Source organism: Pseudopodoces humilis, chromosome 5 (genome assembly GCF_049639895.1).
Source record: "Pseudopodoces humilis isolate 2021_Gansu_Grassland_sample_001 chromosome 5, ASM4963989v1, whole genome shotgun sequence".
In the NCBI taxonomy this organism is placed as follows: domain Eukaryota; kingdom Metazoa; phylum Chordata; class Aves; order Passeriformes; family Paridae; genus Pseudopodoces; species Pseudopodoces humilis.
This window is the reverse complement of record NC_142204.1, coordinates 341,820-358,675: the sequence shown is the minus strand read 5'-3', so window position 1 is coordinate 358,675 and position 16,856 is coordinate 341,820. Positions and strand designations below refer to the sequence as shown.

The 16,856-nt window shown below is 40.8% G+C and overlaps 1 protein-coding gene across 2 annotated transcripts in view; it reads left to right on the top strand.

Moving 5' to 3' along the window:
- KDM5A (lysine demethylase 5A) overlaps nt 1-16,856 on the top strand; it is a 46,073-nt gene that overhangs the window by 10,676 nt on the left and 18,541 nt on the right. For both annotated transcript variants that reach the window (XM_005530542.3, XM_014259336.2), the window contains exons 6-17: nt 707-812; nt 1,355-1,443; nt 4,341-4,499; nt 6,767-6,886; nt 8,021-8,179; nt 9,765-9,946; nt 11,697-11,859; nt 12,679-12,798; nt 13,987-14,181; nt 14,283-14,464; nt 14,730-14,854; nt 15,102-15,252. In XM_005530542.3, the coding sequence (XP_005530599.1) occupies nt 707-812; nt 1,355-1,443; nt 4,341-4,499; nt 6,767-6,886; nt 8,021-8,179; nt 9,765-9,946; nt 11,697-11,859; nt 12,679-12,798; nt 13,987-14,181; nt 14,283-14,464; nt 14,730-14,854; nt 15,102-15,252 (1,751 nt within the window). The remainder of the gene's footprint in view (nt 1-706; nt 813-1,354; nt 1,444-4,340; nt 4,500-6,766; nt 6,887-8,020; nt 8,180-9,764; nt 9,947-11,696; nt 11,860-12,678; nt 12,799-13,986; nt 14,182-14,282; nt 14,465-14,729; nt 14,855-15,101; nt 15,253-16,856) is intronic.

Sequence of the window (16,856 nt, the reverse complement as noted above, 5' to 3'; positions counted from 1 at the left end):
ATTGTTTTACAGATAAAACCAGAATATTTTCTTATTTTTCTTCTTGTTAGATTAGAGGCAGTGATGGGAGAAAAGGAGGTAGGTCAGTAATGGGAAACAGGAAGAAGTTCATTTAAGCAGAACACTTCAGGAAAGATCGCTGGCAGGGGCATGGAGCTGTCACCAAATGGGTCTTTTTACTTCTGATTTTGAGCTTGCAACATGAGTAGCTGTGATCTGAGTTGTACTCACAGCATTTCATCACAAGTAAGCCCAGAAGCAGCCAAGCTGAAGGAAGTTGGTTGGAACTCATTAGTGTCGTGGGGATGTTTCTAGTCAAGGAGAAGCTAAGGAAATACTGTTGGAACTGCATTAAAATCCAGGCACTTGACTGAATCGTAGTGATTTTGGAAAAAGTTGTTCTGGCATTCTTCTTATTCTTTTGCAAAAAGTCAAACCTAATTCTTTTATTTGGTGTGGAGGTGACTTATTGTAGTTGATCTGGAATATTATATGAGAAATAATTTGGAAATTTGGGACAAAAATTATGTCTCATACTCCATTTGCATATGTTCATTGCCTTTAGGAACAGAAAATCATACATTTTCAGGCCTGCTTCTTTCCACGAGCATGTATTCTGGGAGAGTGGAATAGCAACAAATTGTGAAGAAAGCTGGAGGGGAAATATTGGTGGTTTGTTCTGATGTGGTCTTGTTTTTATTTTTAGGCAGAGGCAGGAGAAATGAGTAGAAACACTGAACTAAAGAAGCTGCAGATCTTTGGAGCTGGACCCAAGATGATGGGACTGTCTTTGGGAGCAAAGGATAAAGAGGGTAATTAAATCTTGGGCTCTTCGCTTTCAGTGAGATTGTTAAATCTTCCTGAATGTCCCTAGAGACAGTATTAAGAGGAAGGCAAATCGAAACTGGAAAAAGAAAGCTAAGTATTCTAGGGTTTCATTCATGAGAGATTTAGAATGCTTCTTATAACTTGGCAGATTTTCAGCTCTTTATATATTACATAGTAACAATAACAGTTAAGCAGCTGTTCCATGAATTGAGTGACTGAAAGGGAAAGCAGGATTTAAAAGTACTGAAACTGATCCTGCCAGCAAAGTGCACAACTTAGGTGTTTAATTCACTGTTTTTCATGGGACCACTGGGATCACCTGTAAGGATAAGCAAAAGATGTTTTTCCTAATCCCTGTTGATTTTAGATTGGCCAGGTATAAGATGGCATTTTTTGCTTTCTTTGGACTGTTAAGTAGTTTCTGATCTGAAAGGCAGGGTGCCAGGCTGGGTATCTGTGGTGTTTTTACAAGCTAAGTCTTATCTTGATGTGATATTAATAGCATTTAACTTCATTTTACTTCTAGATGAGGTGACGCGAAGGCGCAAGGGACCCAGATCAGAAGCATTTGGAATGCAGATGAGGCAGCGCAAGGGAACTCTTTCTGTCAACTTCGTAAGTGTGATGCCTTTGCTGTGATTTCTCATAGAAAGGACTTGTTTGATTTGCTGAGATTTTTCTTTTTTCCCTAAAAGAACCCCCACTCCTCCAAACAGATGAATGGATGCATGCCACAGCAGATGATACTGTTATGGGGAGAAAGAACAGTATTTTGCAAAACAATCTGTGCTCTAGGCTTTGGTTTTAATCTTTTGGACAGGAATGTGAAGCTTTTTGCTGATCATACTTGAATTCAAGTGCTTGAATGCCTTCAGTAGTTCAGTTGTTGTTGGAGCTCCCCTTTGTAGAACAGCTGTAACACTGCTTCTTTTCCTTAGAAGAGATTCTGAGCTGCTCCACTGCTTCAGGAGTTTGTTTTTAGCAATTCCACATCTTGCGTCATTTCTGTTCTGAATTTGAATAGGAAAAATAAAACTTTCAGTTCTCTGATGTTTGTCAGAGACAAATTAATGGGAAAGCAATGTACAGTTGTTCTTAATGTCTCTCCTAGAATGTGACTTCGTATTTTTGAAGTGTCATAACTTAATGTGGGTGTGCAGCCATGAATGAGGATCAGTGCTTTTATTTGTCCAGAGAATTAGACCCTTCACTAGAATTCAGCTGTTCCTTTTTTTCTCTTAGCCTGAGAACACTTACAAAAGCTTATCTTAAATTTCAACCATGGAAGACTAAAGACTCTAGTAATCACATTTTTATATGGGGGAAAAAAGAGGGAGAATTTGGGTATTCAAAAACCAGATCCCTGTGCCACTGCAGATGAGTTAGGATTTGTGTGACTTGAATTTTTTCAATTGTGCTACTGCTTCTGAGTATATGGTTTTCCTAGGTCATGTACATTTCATAATTTTAACTATGCTTTAATTTTAAAATAATTTTTCTAGTCTCTTGGGGTTTTTTATGGAGCACTATAATTTGTTTACTCTTTTTATTCACACAAGCACATCAACCTGTATTTATAAGGGAAAAGGAAAATGTTGTAACACAGAACTGTTGTTTTGAAATTGTATTGCTGTAACTCTAATATTTTGAAATTCTGTGACTTAGTACTATTTGTTTTCACACTTTTTTTTAATACTTGGACAAGGAGAGCAGTCCTAAATGCACTGGTGATGCATTGACCTCATATAACATTGGGCTGAAAAATACTGTGGTGCAGTTTTGTGTGTATTTCTCCATCATTTATTTATCTTTTTTTAAAGTGCTAACTACAAAATTGATTTTATTTGGTGAGTTACTAACTGGGACAACAAAACACACTTTTTATCTCCTCCTATCCCCTTGATGCATATGGTTGTATATCATCATAGTCTTACACTGTTTTATTACGTGGCTAGCTGGATTTTTGTGGTTATTGCATGATCACAGATCTGCTTGTTGTGAATATCTGTTTCAGTGCAGTTTTTGTATTTGCCACATCATCACTTCGGCTAGCACAGAGGTTGCATATGTTAATAGGAGTTGAGAGGGAAGAAGGTATTACCAGTGGCAGGTAGCTAGTGAGGACCATAGAAAATTTAGGATTGCTATTTTCATGCACTGTTAAGTTTTGGGAAGAGAACATGGAAGTGCCTGCTGAGGTTCCCTCCCTCCCTCCTGTGTACATGCAACAAAAGCAGCTGGTTTGGTGCTTTGGACAGACATGCTGTTCCATGAGGGGGAAAATGATACGTCTCTGAGTAGAGCTGCATTATTTTTTAAAATAGTTTCTTAAGAAACCTGAGCAGTCTCCTTAAGAAGTAAATTATTGCACAGCTAGGAGGTTGCATATTTAACTAGGCAGCTGTAACTGGAGATGGGTTTGTCATTAACTATTTAATACACCTAATCAGCTGAAGTGCACATGTTTTTGTGACATCTTGATTAAATTAGCAGGCCCCACCGAACGCAGCCCCGCCTCTTCTGGTGTTATTTTGAGCTGTGTGGAGGAAATGCGCACAGCCCGAGTCGCCAGGGGCTGGTGGGAGTAGTGGCAGAATTTGGAGCAGGTGTCATTCATGAAGTTCATGCTGTTAGTAAAAATTCATACAGAAGGGAATTTTTTAGCCATAGCAAAGCAATACCCGTTTTTTTTCCATTTAGATTATTACAGTTCTTCAGTGTTATATTAAATGTTTCTGTTAATTGAAGTTCTTTGTACAGTACAGGAAACAAGAGCAAAGATCTGAAATCTTTCTGTGTGGTTTTCTCTCTGGCCCCAGTCTCCCAGTCAGTGTTGTTCTTGTTGAGAGACTGTCTTGAACAACTTCTTTGAACAGTAGCAAAAACTTTGCTATTGTATTGGGATTAATACTTCTCTCTTATCATTTGGAGGTTTTATCCTTTGCTTTGGGAAAAATGAGAAAGAAGTTGGTACCTTTACATGTGGTTTCCTTCACTTCCTCGTAAATTTTTAGATTGAAGTCTGTAGATTTGTGAATTTTGTTATCTTTTTCATTGCAAAGACACCACTGTACATTTGCAAACGATGATGAGTGTATTTCTGAAATACCTTTCTGAGATTTTCCTTAGCCATGCAGTCTTTGTAGAGATTCAGTTTAAATTGTTTTCTATGATAAGAGGGCTGAAGAGAAGGAGTTCTAAAAACTGTAACTTACTCTTTTGCCTGAGAATAACATAGATGAGATGCTGCTTGATTTAGACAGCAAAAGATAGTGCAACTGAGCTGCATAGTAATTTTGCAGCACCCAAAGTCCTCCTGCCCCCACAAAGTGCTGCTTTGGGAATGAAACATAAGCCATCATTGTCAATACTTCTCAAAAACCAGAGGAGTCTGTTGGTGCTCATGTACTGGACTTCAGGATATCATCCTTTTTTCCTTAGCTTAAGTAGGGTGGGCTCTGGGTGACAAACTTCTTGTAACTGTTTTCTTCTTTTGTTGTTTTCCCCCACAGGTGGATCTCTATGTTTGCTTATTTTGTGGTAGAGGAAATAACGAGGATAAACTGCTGCTGTGTGATGGGTGTGATGACAGCTATCACACTTTCTGCTTGATTCCTCCTCTTCCTGATGTACCCAAGGGTGACTGGAGGTGTCCAAAGTGCGTTGCTGAGGTACGGTTCAAGAGCTGCTGGAGCTCTGTGTGTGTACCTGGAAAGATCAGAAGAGCAGTTCAGCAATCCATCCATGTAGAATGCATAGCTTGTTTTGGAATATTGGCAAGATGAGCCTGGAATTTTGGTTGATGAGCTGTAAGGGGAGAGAGGCATTCCTTCTAGAGCTTGGGCATAACCTTTGTTTATTACATGGCCATGTGGCAGCCAAAAATTTGATCGTGGTATATTAAGAGCTGAAACTCAATTTGATAACCTGGTAGTGGGAAATTAGGGGTGAGAGCTAGGGTTATAATGGATGTTTCCACATAATGACGACACATTTTGTAAACTATGGAGTAAATAAAGTATGAAATTCAGGCACAACAGGGAGCTTTGATTATTGGGAAGACATTATAGCATTGTTCAGAATGGCCTGTAGCAGAAAGTGAAAGAAGTAATTTAAAATTTTGTTGCAGCTATTTTAGATTTGGCTTAGTCTAAAAAAGGAACTGCTCAGGCTCTGAAAGTGAAAGCTAGTTGAATTTCATTACTCAAAAAGGAAGAGCTACCCAGTTCCAAGAGATGATTGATCAACAGACAGCAAACATTGATTGCAAACCAAGCATTGATTGGCTTGGTATTTGTCATGAGGAGACAGATTGTGCAAGCTCAGAGGGTTGGTAGATGTAGGATTGAGAGGAAGAAGCTTGCTGTTTGCAGTTGTTTCCAAAAGGAGCAGTGGTTAAATGCCCATTCCCCTGTGCCCTTCCCTGGTGTTGGCTCCTGCTGGTTCCTTTATGGCGCTGTTTGGAGCTGCTCTCACCCTTCACTGAGAGATGAGGCTGTCAGATGGACTCAGGCAAATGTGCTTGAAGAGAGGTGGAAATTCATAGCTACAGGCGAGGGAAGAGATGGAACTTTCCCTCTGGGCTGCTGCTCAGAGAGTGGATTAACCTACTTCTTTGTTTTCTCTTAAGAAAGAGCAATAAGGAAGTATTAGCAAACTGCAGCAATAGAAGATGGAGTTAATTTGGAGACTATAGTAGTAAATAGAGTGGCTGCAAGGGTTTAAGATGTGAAAACTCAAGAAATTTCATTATTGCTAGTAGAAACAGGGATAGATTGTTACCAAAGAAAAACATGCAGGCAGGGACAAACCCAGGGAAGATAAGGTGCCAAATAAGATTTTAGTAGCAAATGATACTTGAAAAATACTTGAAAAAGTTTGCAAATACATTGAAAATAAGAAGTAGAAGGAGAAAACGCATGCCTATAATATGTCCTGTAAACAAGTAACTGCAGTGTTTGAAGTATTCACTAGTACTTTTTGCCTCAGTTTTTACTTTAGATGTTAATTTTGTGCAGATGCTTAATGTAATTTTACAGCAGGGTACTGGAACAGAAGCTGGGAAGAACAGGGTAAGGGCTCTTTATATGTATTTAGGTCAACATTGTTTGACAGTGTTCACAGATGTCACAGGCTCCATTTAAGAACCACTTTGATACGTGTTGGGAATAGTCTAAGGATAATTCCTCATGAAAAAAAGAGAAACTACTGATTAATTCCTTTTCAGTCCTTTCTTTGACTGAAAAGCTGAGTATCAGATAGTTTTACATCATCTTTGTGTTCCAATGTGTCTTGTATATATAAACATGGTGTCAATTCCAAAGGAGCTGAGAAGGACACATAAGAAATGAGTGGGGAGAGGAGCTGAAATATCCACCAGTATTTTTTTGCATTTTCAAGATGAATGGGGATAGAACAGTGAAAGACTTGGAGATTTTCTGTCAGATGGGCCGTGTCTGTTGTTGGCTGTGTTGCCCTGTTCTAATTTCCTTTTTCCTCTTCCCTGTTATATATTTTCACAGTGTCAAATCTGTTGATGATTTGCTGACTTGATAAGACTGAAACACTTGGGGGGTTTGTTCCTGTGCAGTTATTCTGCAGGTGCTGGAATCCAGTGTGTCTGCAGAAATGTCCTGTGGCTGCCTAAGCATCTTGTGCACAGTCTTGCTCTGTGGCTGGCAGCGGTAGCTGATGAAATGTAGCTTTGGCCAGGAAAGCAGAAGTGTGCAGCACTGGGGTTACAGTGTTAGATTAGCTTCTGTGCCGTTAATTCGGGTCTGTTTCCGCTGTGGTGCGACCGCCCTGCCTGGAGACGTCTCAAAACTGGGAGCTTATTGTGCTGCCTAGGGACTCAGATGGACGCTGGGGCTTCTTGCTAAAAATGTAACTGTGTCAGAGTCTGCTGCAGGGAACAATATTTCTATCTTCTGTCTCCTAGGAATGCAACAAACCCCGAGAGGCCTTTGGATTTGAACAAGCCGTCAGGGAATATACTCTCCAGAGCTTTGGTGAAATGGCCGATAACTTCAAGTCTGATTATTTCAACATGCCGGTCCATGTGAGTTTCAGCTTTTGTTGGGATTCCTTGTAAGGGAAAAAGAGAAGAGGTTTCAGTTGATCCTGGATTTTTGCTAAGGCATCTTAGCCTTGTTTAAAGAGGCACCATAAGCTTCAAACATGTAAACAAATTATTTAGCTTGCTGGCATCTGGTCTCATTTCAGCTTCATTTCACCCTTTTCCTGCAATGGACAGACAGCTTTATTGCTTGTTAGAGTTTACTGTATTGGGCACACTCTAGTTAAAGTTCTTGCCCTTTTTGATAAACTGAACTCAGTATCTTGCTCTTGTTTGGCATAGGGGCCCTTCTGCCCTTCCTACGCTTTTGTCTTGGTTTAGTTTGTCCAGAGGATAAATCTTTGCTTTCCTTCCTCCTACAGTATTTTCTTGTAGACAAGTCAATAGACTGAATCTGTCTGGTAATCACAGTGGTTTTGGTTTTTTGGTTTTTTTTGTTCTGCATCACAGCAGCATTTTTCACACTAGTGTTTCTGCCAAAGTGAACTTTGGCACAGTTCCACTGTCCTGTGGACTGCATGTAGCACCAAGGTCTTCCTCCTCTCATGGTTCTCTGGTAATTCAGGGACATTCTTGCTAGAGCCTGTAGCTTTCAAGGACTACAATTTATGATAGAAGTTTGGGACACGGAACAAAGCTTATTTTAAGAATAAGCTTAATAAATAAATACACATGAGTAAGAGTAATGATGAGTTATATGAAGATCAAGCTCCTGAACACAATTTTATATCTGCATTTCCTCACTGTTTAGAAATCCTGGTCATTATCTTCTGAAATAGTTTGGAATTTGCATGCTACTTTGTTCCCTTTGCTGCTTGATTTCTGTTGGCTGTCTCCTCTTCCCCCTGTGTTTTGGTGTAGCTGTGGTGATTCCATCTCTTTCACTTATTCCTTCCCCCATGAGGTGGTATCCAATTCCTGAAGCATTCCAGCCACTGCACAGGAACACACACCAAACTTTGACTTTGACCCACACAAACCATGACTTTGAAGAGATGGCGGGGAGAGGGGTAGCGACCTTGGTGTATGAAAATTCACGGGGAGTTAATAGAAATTTATTGCTTGAATGATAATTTTTGTTATCTGCACCTACCATAACATCTCTTCTGCTTTCAGATGGTTCCCACTGAGCTAGTAGAAAAAGAGTTCTGGCGATTAGTGAGCAGCATAGAAGAAGATGTTATTGTGGAATATGGGGCCGATATCTCATCCAAGGACTTTGGGAGTGGCTTCCCAGTGAAGGATGGCCGACGAAAGCTGATGCCAGAGGAGGAGGTGAGGAACAGGATATGCAAACTGACCCCATTCTTTGCTCTGCATAAGATTTCACATTAAGAATTTGGGTCAGAAGTCAGCGTGGATTTTTTTCATGAAGAAATTGTTTCGGGGTTTTGCTCGTACTTAACATTCCTTTTGAGCAGGGCATTAATCTGGTATTTGAGGTTCTTTGACAGATCTGGTTGCTGATAGCCAAGATCTGTTTCATGATTTAAGTCACACCTGTTTTCTATCACTTAATCTTAGCAGGCAAAGATGTGCAAGTTGTTGCAGTTTGTCCGAGTATGAGGAGGCTCTTTAATAGTATTTTTTTTTTCTTGTTCCAAACCTTTTCATTATAGAGTTAGCTACAGAAACGTGATTCTGTCCTCCTTAGGAGGTTCTTAATGGGTGAAACAAACTAATTTGGTTTAGCTTGTTTCTTGTGCATACTGTAAGAATGTAGATGTAGATAGATACAGCATTCAATTATAGAACATTCTGTAAAGATGATTTGGTAAGTGTATTACCTATTGTCCCACAGACCTTACTGTAGCAAAGCAATTTTCTTGCTGCTTGTATGCTTAAATTCAGACATAGTAAAGGTGTGTTTTCCTGATTACACAGCCCCCAATCAATTTATACTGCTCGCTGGTAGAGGTAATCCTGCTCACTATTGTCTTGCACCTATTCCTGCACCTTCCTGTGTGTACCTTTGTTGGCTATGCTGTGATTGTGTAGCTGCTTAGTGAGTCAGCACTGATTGTTTATCTATTTGTATGGAGGTAGTCACTTGAAAAATTTCTTAACCAGATCACTTAAGTCTTCTGACTCACTGCAATGTCTTTGTAGTGTCAGAGCAAAGGAAACAGCCACAATCAATGTTTGGCTGAGCTGAGGGCCTGACCAGTCCTTTCAGCAGCTATGGCATATATCTAAAACTCCAATCAAGCTTTTGTAAAAGTGGAAAGTAAATTAATGCTGAAGTGCACTAGTGGCCTTTTAAGGCTGTCTGGATTATAATTTTTTTTACCAAACTGTGTGTATTTGAAGGCAAAGGTGAGACTGCTTAACAGGTGATGTTGTCCTCTCAAAAATGAGTGTGTAGGAATTTCTTGAGAAAAGTTTCTAAAGTAATCTGTAAAGTAGATCAGTGTAAAGTGCAGCATGATAAAACAGATGTTAAAAAAGCTGAAATAATAACATGAGATTAACTGTGTTGTTCACAATTTAAAGTTGTCCTGTATTACTGAAGACTTGCATCTTTAGTTCTTGTGCTGGTGTTGCTGGTATTTTGTTCCACCAGAAAAGCATGAAACCTGCAGTCTTGTGTTGGGGAAGAAATCAAAACCTGAGTGTATAAGCCTTGATCTAAATAAGATGGGCTGTGTTGAATTACTAAGACAGGTATTAAAATCGTAGTGTGATTATTTGATGACTATGGTATTTAAGGAATTATTTCCAGTTTTGATGTTCCATTGTTGCAGGAAATATCCCATTACCTGCTATAGAAATGGATTGGCTGATGTTTTCATTTGTACTTTCCTTTTCTGGAGTTGGTGTCCTTATGTTGTGATTTGCTCAAATTTTCTCCTTTTGGCAGGATTATGCTCTCTCTGGTTGGAACTTGAACAACATGCCCATTCTCGAGCAGTCAGTGCTTGCTCACATCAATGCAGACATCTCTGGCATGAAGGTGCCCTGGCTGTACGTAGGGATGTGCTTCTCCTCCTTTTGCTGGCATATTGAAGACCACTGGAGCTATTCCATCAACTACCTGCATTGGTAAGGGCTGTCCTTTGTGCATCTACCTTACCCTGCCCTGTTTGCTTGGGGAAGTTTGCAGTTCTACTTCAGAGAGCCTCAGCACACTGAGGATGTTTGTACATGGAAAGCTGAATGTGCAGAGTGGTCCCTTTCCTTAGCTGTGATTGAAACTCAATACAGATGCTTTTTAAAGCACCCTAGTGGGCTCAAGGCAAAGCATTCAATTAAGGCAAACCCAGGACAAGCATATTAGTGCTTTTCATCAACTGATGAAATGTTCTTGTGTGGCCAGCATTCCAGTGTCACCATAAAATTGTGCTTTACAGGATCCTATCTTTTTTAAGAAACTTTTTTTTGTTTAGAACCGAGTTAAGAATTCCCTTTTTCCATGCTTTATGCTTTAAAGTTGGGATGTCTGTGTGCCAGAAGCGGAGTCTGCTGTCTCTTGGCTTCTAGAGGCATCAGAACTGACTGTTCAGCAGCACAGATCCACATATACAAGGAAATATGCCTTGTAAAGAGAAATTTGGAAGTAATCCTGCCTTTTGGAGCAGCCCTGGGAATGTTGTGGTGTTGAGCTTTTGTGTTTGAACAGGAGACTCGTGAGAGGGTAAGCTGGGAGCTTTAGGAAGTTTTCTGGACATCTGGGAGAGATGAGCTGATGGCCTTCAAAGCAGGGCTGCAGGTCTTGGAGGAACTGGCATGTTTGACAGCTCGGTGAGAGCTCAGGCAGTGCTGGTTCGGTGTCCAGGAGTGCTCCTGCCCTCTGCTGTCCCTCTGCTGTCCCTCTGCTGTCCCTCTGCTGTCCCTCTGCTGTCCCTCTGCTGTCCCTCTGCTGTCCCTCTGCTGTCCCTCTGCTGTCCCTCTCCTGTCCCTCTGCTGTCCCTCTCCTGTCCCACTCCTGTCCCACTCCTGTCCCTCTCCGGCCAGCAGGGGGCGTCGCCGCCCGCAGAATCGCGGATAAATCTCCTGGATAAATCATAATCCATTATGCTATATATATATATCCATTATCCATATATATATATCCATTATATATCCATGTCCATTATGATAAATCATAATCCCGGAACCCCGGCAGGCTGCCGGCAGACTCCTGCTTGTACTGAGTCAGATGGATCTTAAAAGGAAATCTCAGCACTGCAGATGGACTGTTGGTCTTGGTTAAGAAAGGACTGGAACAGTGGTGGAGTAATTATTTGTTTAGTTTTGGTCCCATTAATCTTTTTGTTCCCTAGTACTTAACTAATCCACGTTATTTGGCATGTTTCATCTTAACGGGTTCAGTGGATTGGAGGTTTTTAGTAATTAGTTGGGAATATTAGAAAGATTGCATGCATTTTACTCCACTGGCTAGTATACTGTTGGTTTTAGGAATGTGACTACTCCAAGCCTAATTGAATGGAGGATTTCCATGATCTTTCTTAGACTGTAGCTTTGTTTATTAAATCTTATTCCTTCTTCCTGAAGGAAAATAATTGCCCATTTTACCCCTTTGGAGCATGGTAAGTGACAATTACCTTCCATGTTAGGCTTGCCAAGGCAAATCTACTGCCAGGTATGTTGAGAATTGTGTTGGAGTGTAACTGATTTTTCAGATTATAATAGTACATCCTGAAGAAGATGCTTGTTGGTTAAAGATAATTTAAATGTAGGTGTGCAGCGGCTCACGAGGACAGTGCTGCTGGCTGTAAGGTGTGCTTCACAGCTGGGTGGCAGCAGCAGTTCCCTCTCACTTGTGTTCATCCCTGTGCTTGTGTTTTGGTAGGGGAGAGCCAAAGACGTGGTATGGTGTGCCCTCTCACGCAGCAGAGCAGCTGGAGGATGTGATGAAGGAATTGGCTCCTGAGCTGTTTGAGTCCCAGCCTGATCTCCTGCATCAGCTGGTCACTATTATGAACCCCAATGTGCTGATGGAACATGGTGTACCAGTGAGTAGCACAAGAGCATTTTTACAGAAGTACTTCTGTGTGTTCTCTTTTATTCATTCTCTGTCAGATTTGTGTAACAATGGTTTGGCATAACTCTGAAGAGTCTTTATGGTGGGCATTTGCATATTCATTACTTATAGGGTATTTTTTAAAGCTGTTTTCTAGGCTCTTCCCTAGACTAACCAGGAAATTTAAATTATTTTGTAGCAGAAGTGAGTGTGCCAAGCTTCCTACATAAAATACCTTCCAGAACAAACATACTGTGTATTACACTTAATTTTTAATAAGAAAAGATCCCTTCCCTTGTATAAAGCAATAAGTTTGTCTGAAATGCCTTTAAAAGCTTTTGACAGTAAAATACTTACCTTACATTCAGTAGAAATCTCAGCATTACAAAATGCTTTTCTGGCCAAACAAAATTGTCTGCAGCCCTCTGAGCAGCAGTCACTATCATTTGCTTTTGTCTTAGGACAAATTGCTTCCCTGGCAAATACCCCAGCAAAGCAAACCATAAACTTTTTTTCCAGAAGCTTTTGCACTTTGTGGTACAATGGATTAAATGATGATAGAGAAACATCCCTCTTGGGATTCATAAAGACAGTTTCCAACTGTTGGCTTATATATTCAGCTCTTTTTGAAAAAGGCTGTAAATTGAGTATTCATGTTAAGAAGGCAGAGAGAATCCTTACCACTGTTGGGATTGTTGTTGCCTGTGGTGATCTGTGGGTACAGAAAGCAGTGTTCAAACATCTTGTACTTTTGTGTCTTAAGCTGTTGCATTTTACATATTTTTTCTTTCCTTTACCCTCCCTTTTCTAGGTTTTCAGGACCAATCAGTGTGCTGGCGAGTTTGTTGTGACCTTTCCTCGTGCCTATCACTCTGGATTTAACCAGGGATACAACTTTGCTGAAGCTGTGAACTTCTGCACTGCTGACTGGGTCTGTTCTTTTGTATATATTTGCTATGTGAGCTGTGCAAGTGGTGTATTAGTAACTCAACTACCTGAACAATCTTTTCAGTTAAATAGTGTATTTTATGCTTATAATTCTTGGGACAGCAGTTAGAAACTGTGGGGGGTTTCCATTAAACAAAGTAATTTTGGTGAGCACATAATTTTAGGTAACTTCAGACTGAAACTTTGGGCACATGTTCTTCCTTTTTAATTATTGGTTAAGCAAAAAGTGGCATCTCACAGTACCTTTAGCTGATGTTTCTGTGATGCCAGTTTCTGAATTTGATATAGGTCCATGTCCTGTCCTGAAGTATTGTCATTTGAATGTTGGAGACAGGCTTTTAGCAGTCTTTTTTCCTCCTTTGTGCCAGCTCATTGTGCCTTTTAATCATATTAGTGCTGTGCCACATCAGTGCACAGCTCATGTGGATTGTTCAGGAAATTGTCAAAAGAGCATTCTGTTACTATCCACGGCTTACAGTTGGAAGTTACTATCTCATCTCTAGTTTATCTGTCTCTAACTTCATTTTTTAAGCTACAAAAGGAAATTTTAGCCCTTTTTCAGGGACTTCTATTCATTTATCAGAAAAATTGTCTGCAGGACTGGCAGTGTGTCAGGGCTGTTTTTTCCCTCCAGCACTCATGATGCAATGTGTGTGTAGCCTCTGTGAAAAACTGCTTAATTTGCACCAGCCATGTGAAACTTCCTTTGCTTATATAAAATGTAATAGGAAAATAGGAATATGTGTGGCAAATTCATTTAGCATCTTTTTACTTTAAAAGGCACAAAATGAGTGATACCAGTTTTGGTTAACTCTGGGGATCTTACTTTAAATGTCTGTGTCCAAGCATAGTAATATCCAGAAGGGAATGTATTCACCTGAGTGTAACCTGATGACTTCTCTTTGGTGCCAGTTCCTTGCCACTGGAAGTAAAAAAAGCTTAGGACAACTTAAACTTCTGTCTCGAAGTTAGGTGCATAAGGTTATGGAAATTGCCCCTGCCCTACCCTCTTTGTCCTCACCTGTGACGTGCTTTAAAGGCATTAGAGTTTTCTCTGTCTCATCAAATACAACTCTTAGTCTCAGTTTTTTCCCAGTTTTTGTCTGAGGAAGGAGAATGGGAGCTGAGAGGTGATATTTTCCCCGAATGATGGCGATGTGGTTTTCTGTAGCTCCCCATTGGACGTCAGTGTGTGAGTCACTACCGAAGGCTGGGACGTCACTGTGTGTTCTCCCACGAGGAGCTGATCTTCAAGATGGCTGCAGATCCAGAGTGCTTGGATGTGGGGCTGGCTGCCATGGTCTGCAAGGAGATGACTCTGCTGATAGAGGAGGAGACACGGCTGAGGGAGTCTGTTGTACAGATGGTGAGTAATAAGAGAACCCTTTGCTTGCAGAAGAACTTCTACTTCCCTCTCCCCACACTTGTATTAGAATTTTTGAGCAAGTGGCTAATTCTTTTTGTCAGGGAGTGTTGATGTCTGAGGAAGAGGTGTTTGAGCTGGTTCCAGATGATGAACGTCAGTGCACAGCTTGCAGAACCACGTGCTTCTTGTCAGCCCTTACGTGTTCCTGTAACCCCGAGCGCCTGGTGTGCTTATACCATCCCTCTGATCTGTGTCCCTGTCCCATGCAGAAGAAGTGTCTAAGGTACACAGGATTTTTTCCTCCCTACTTTTCTTCCGTATCTAATAGTTCGCTGTAGCCCTGTGGCCAAATACATTTGCTCACACTTTTTTCCTCCTTTATTTAAGGAGTATTTTTATCCTCTTTATTTCTTGGTTCCTAGGCAAGCAGGTATTGTACATGTTCTGTTTTTCTGGCATTGCTGCAGCTGGAAAAACTCAGTATTATCAATACCCTGACTTTCACATGGGCATTAATACTTTCTCTGTCTCTTTTTCCATACCTTCAGGTACCGCTATCCACTAGAAGACCTTCCTTCTTTGTTGTATGGAGTGAAAGTTAGAGCGCAGTCTTACGACACTTGGGTCAGTAGAGTTACAGAGGCTCTGTCTGCCAATCTCAACCACAAGAAAGGTCAGCCTTCTGTCATTCTTAATAGGATGTCCTGAAACTCCTACATGTGTTCTGTGCTCTCATTTAATGAGAGAAATAGTGCTTTAGGTATTGGAAAAAAAAAATGAACTAATGCAAGAGCGTAATGCAGATTAGTATTGTGCATTTCAAATTGAACTACCCTGTTGGAACCTTGATTGAAGGCCACTGAAGCAATCTAAAATCCCTTTTTCTTTGCATACAAATGATTTCTGTGCTTTTATTACAGATGTGATTGAGCTGAGAGTAATGTTGGAGGATGCTGAAGACAGGAAATACCCAGAGAACGATCTTTTCCGCAGGCTCCGAGATGCTGTGAAAGAAGCAGAGACCTGTGCTTCAGTAGCACAGCTGCTTCTGAGCAAAAAGCAAAAACACAGGTAGGACAGGCACAGAATCTGCCATCTGCCTCTTTGTTACTTTGTTGGACTTGGAAGAGTTAAAAACCCTGTGTGCAAGCTTCTTTTAGTGTTTCTTTTCCTTAGTGCTGTGACTCACCGAGAGGTAGGGAGGGGTGGAGGCACTGGCAGTGGCACAAAGGACCAAAAGGTGAACGTAGTTGGAATGTGATAAACATTCTGCTTTCAGCTGACATACGTACTAAAATGTGAAATCCTTTGGAGAAGCTGTGTTTGATTGCTGATGAAGTATTTTGCTGAACATGTGGGAGGGTTGTAGGGAAAGACAGCTGGAGGTAAAAATGTAGTGAAAGTATGTTTTGACTTTGGTGTTTGTGACAAAAGGATCTGGGGGAGCACAACAATACAGAGAGCAAAACCAGTCCATGGTTTGAGCCAATCTGTTACTTTTTGGGAAGGACCATGGGAGGCAGTGAGGTGTGGCTGAGAAGCAGTGGCTTGCCTCAGTGGCTTGGGGCAGTGTAACTCCATTGGTTCTCTGTGCTGCCTGCCTTGCCTGTGGCTGCCTCAGCATTGCTCTGTCTGCTGGATGTGTTCCTTGCTCTGCTCTCATGACCTTCCACGGGCATGTTCCTCCTTCTACCCTGTGTGTTTTGTGCACTGGATGGAAGTCCCGTGGAAAGCAGCTCAATGAGGTGACTGTAATTCTTGTGGCAGCAGTTGTACAGTAAATTGATGTAGCTTGTAGTTCCTCTGTTGAGGATAAGGTTTGGGTTTGTAGTTGGCTGTATTTCTTGCATTTGTGGTTTTTGTGTATTATTTAAGACATTATGAAAGAGGAAAAAGAAAATACCTTGTTAATTATAATGCCCAACTTTGCTACGCAGAACATAATGCAGATATCATAATTGCTTGAATTTGAACATGAAAATGTTAGTTGCAGCACAGATCCAAGTGTAACAATCTGTTCTAACTGGAAAGCTGTTACACAATAGAGAAGTATTTTTTCCTGTATTTGGAGGCTAAAGAAGGCTCTCCTATTTGTTTTTTATTGCTTGTAGAACCCCACTGCCACAGAAGTGTTACTCACTGAGAACTCTGATCCAGGTGAGGGAAGGAGCATGACAGGGGTTGCGCTGCCCTAATTGTTCCAGTGAAGTTTAATTTTGGTAGCTCCCAGGTGTTCCTGGTCTGGTGCTGCTTCCTGCTCTTCCTCCTGCTGCTGGAGTATGTCAGCCCTCTCTCAACAGTCCTTCAGTTGCTGATATATATATATATATATATATATATTTCATTATAAATTGTTATATATGTAAGAAGAAATAACTCATCAGTTAGTTATTTGGTGGGTTTCCAGAACTAACCCAAGAAAGACAAGAGGTAGGAGGATTCAGCAGCTTTCAGTGTCATGTCTGATCTAAAGAGAAAAGAATTTTATGTGGCAAAAAAAGGAACTTGTATATACATTTGAGGGCTGTTGTATGCTAACTAAAAATGTTTCACTGAGTTGAGGTTTGAAGAAGATCTTGAAACTTCTTTGAACAGTGGTAGGCAGTGTAATTATAAAGGTCACGTTCAGTTGCTTCTGTAATGTTTGTGTTCATATTTAACACCTGGAGAAGGAT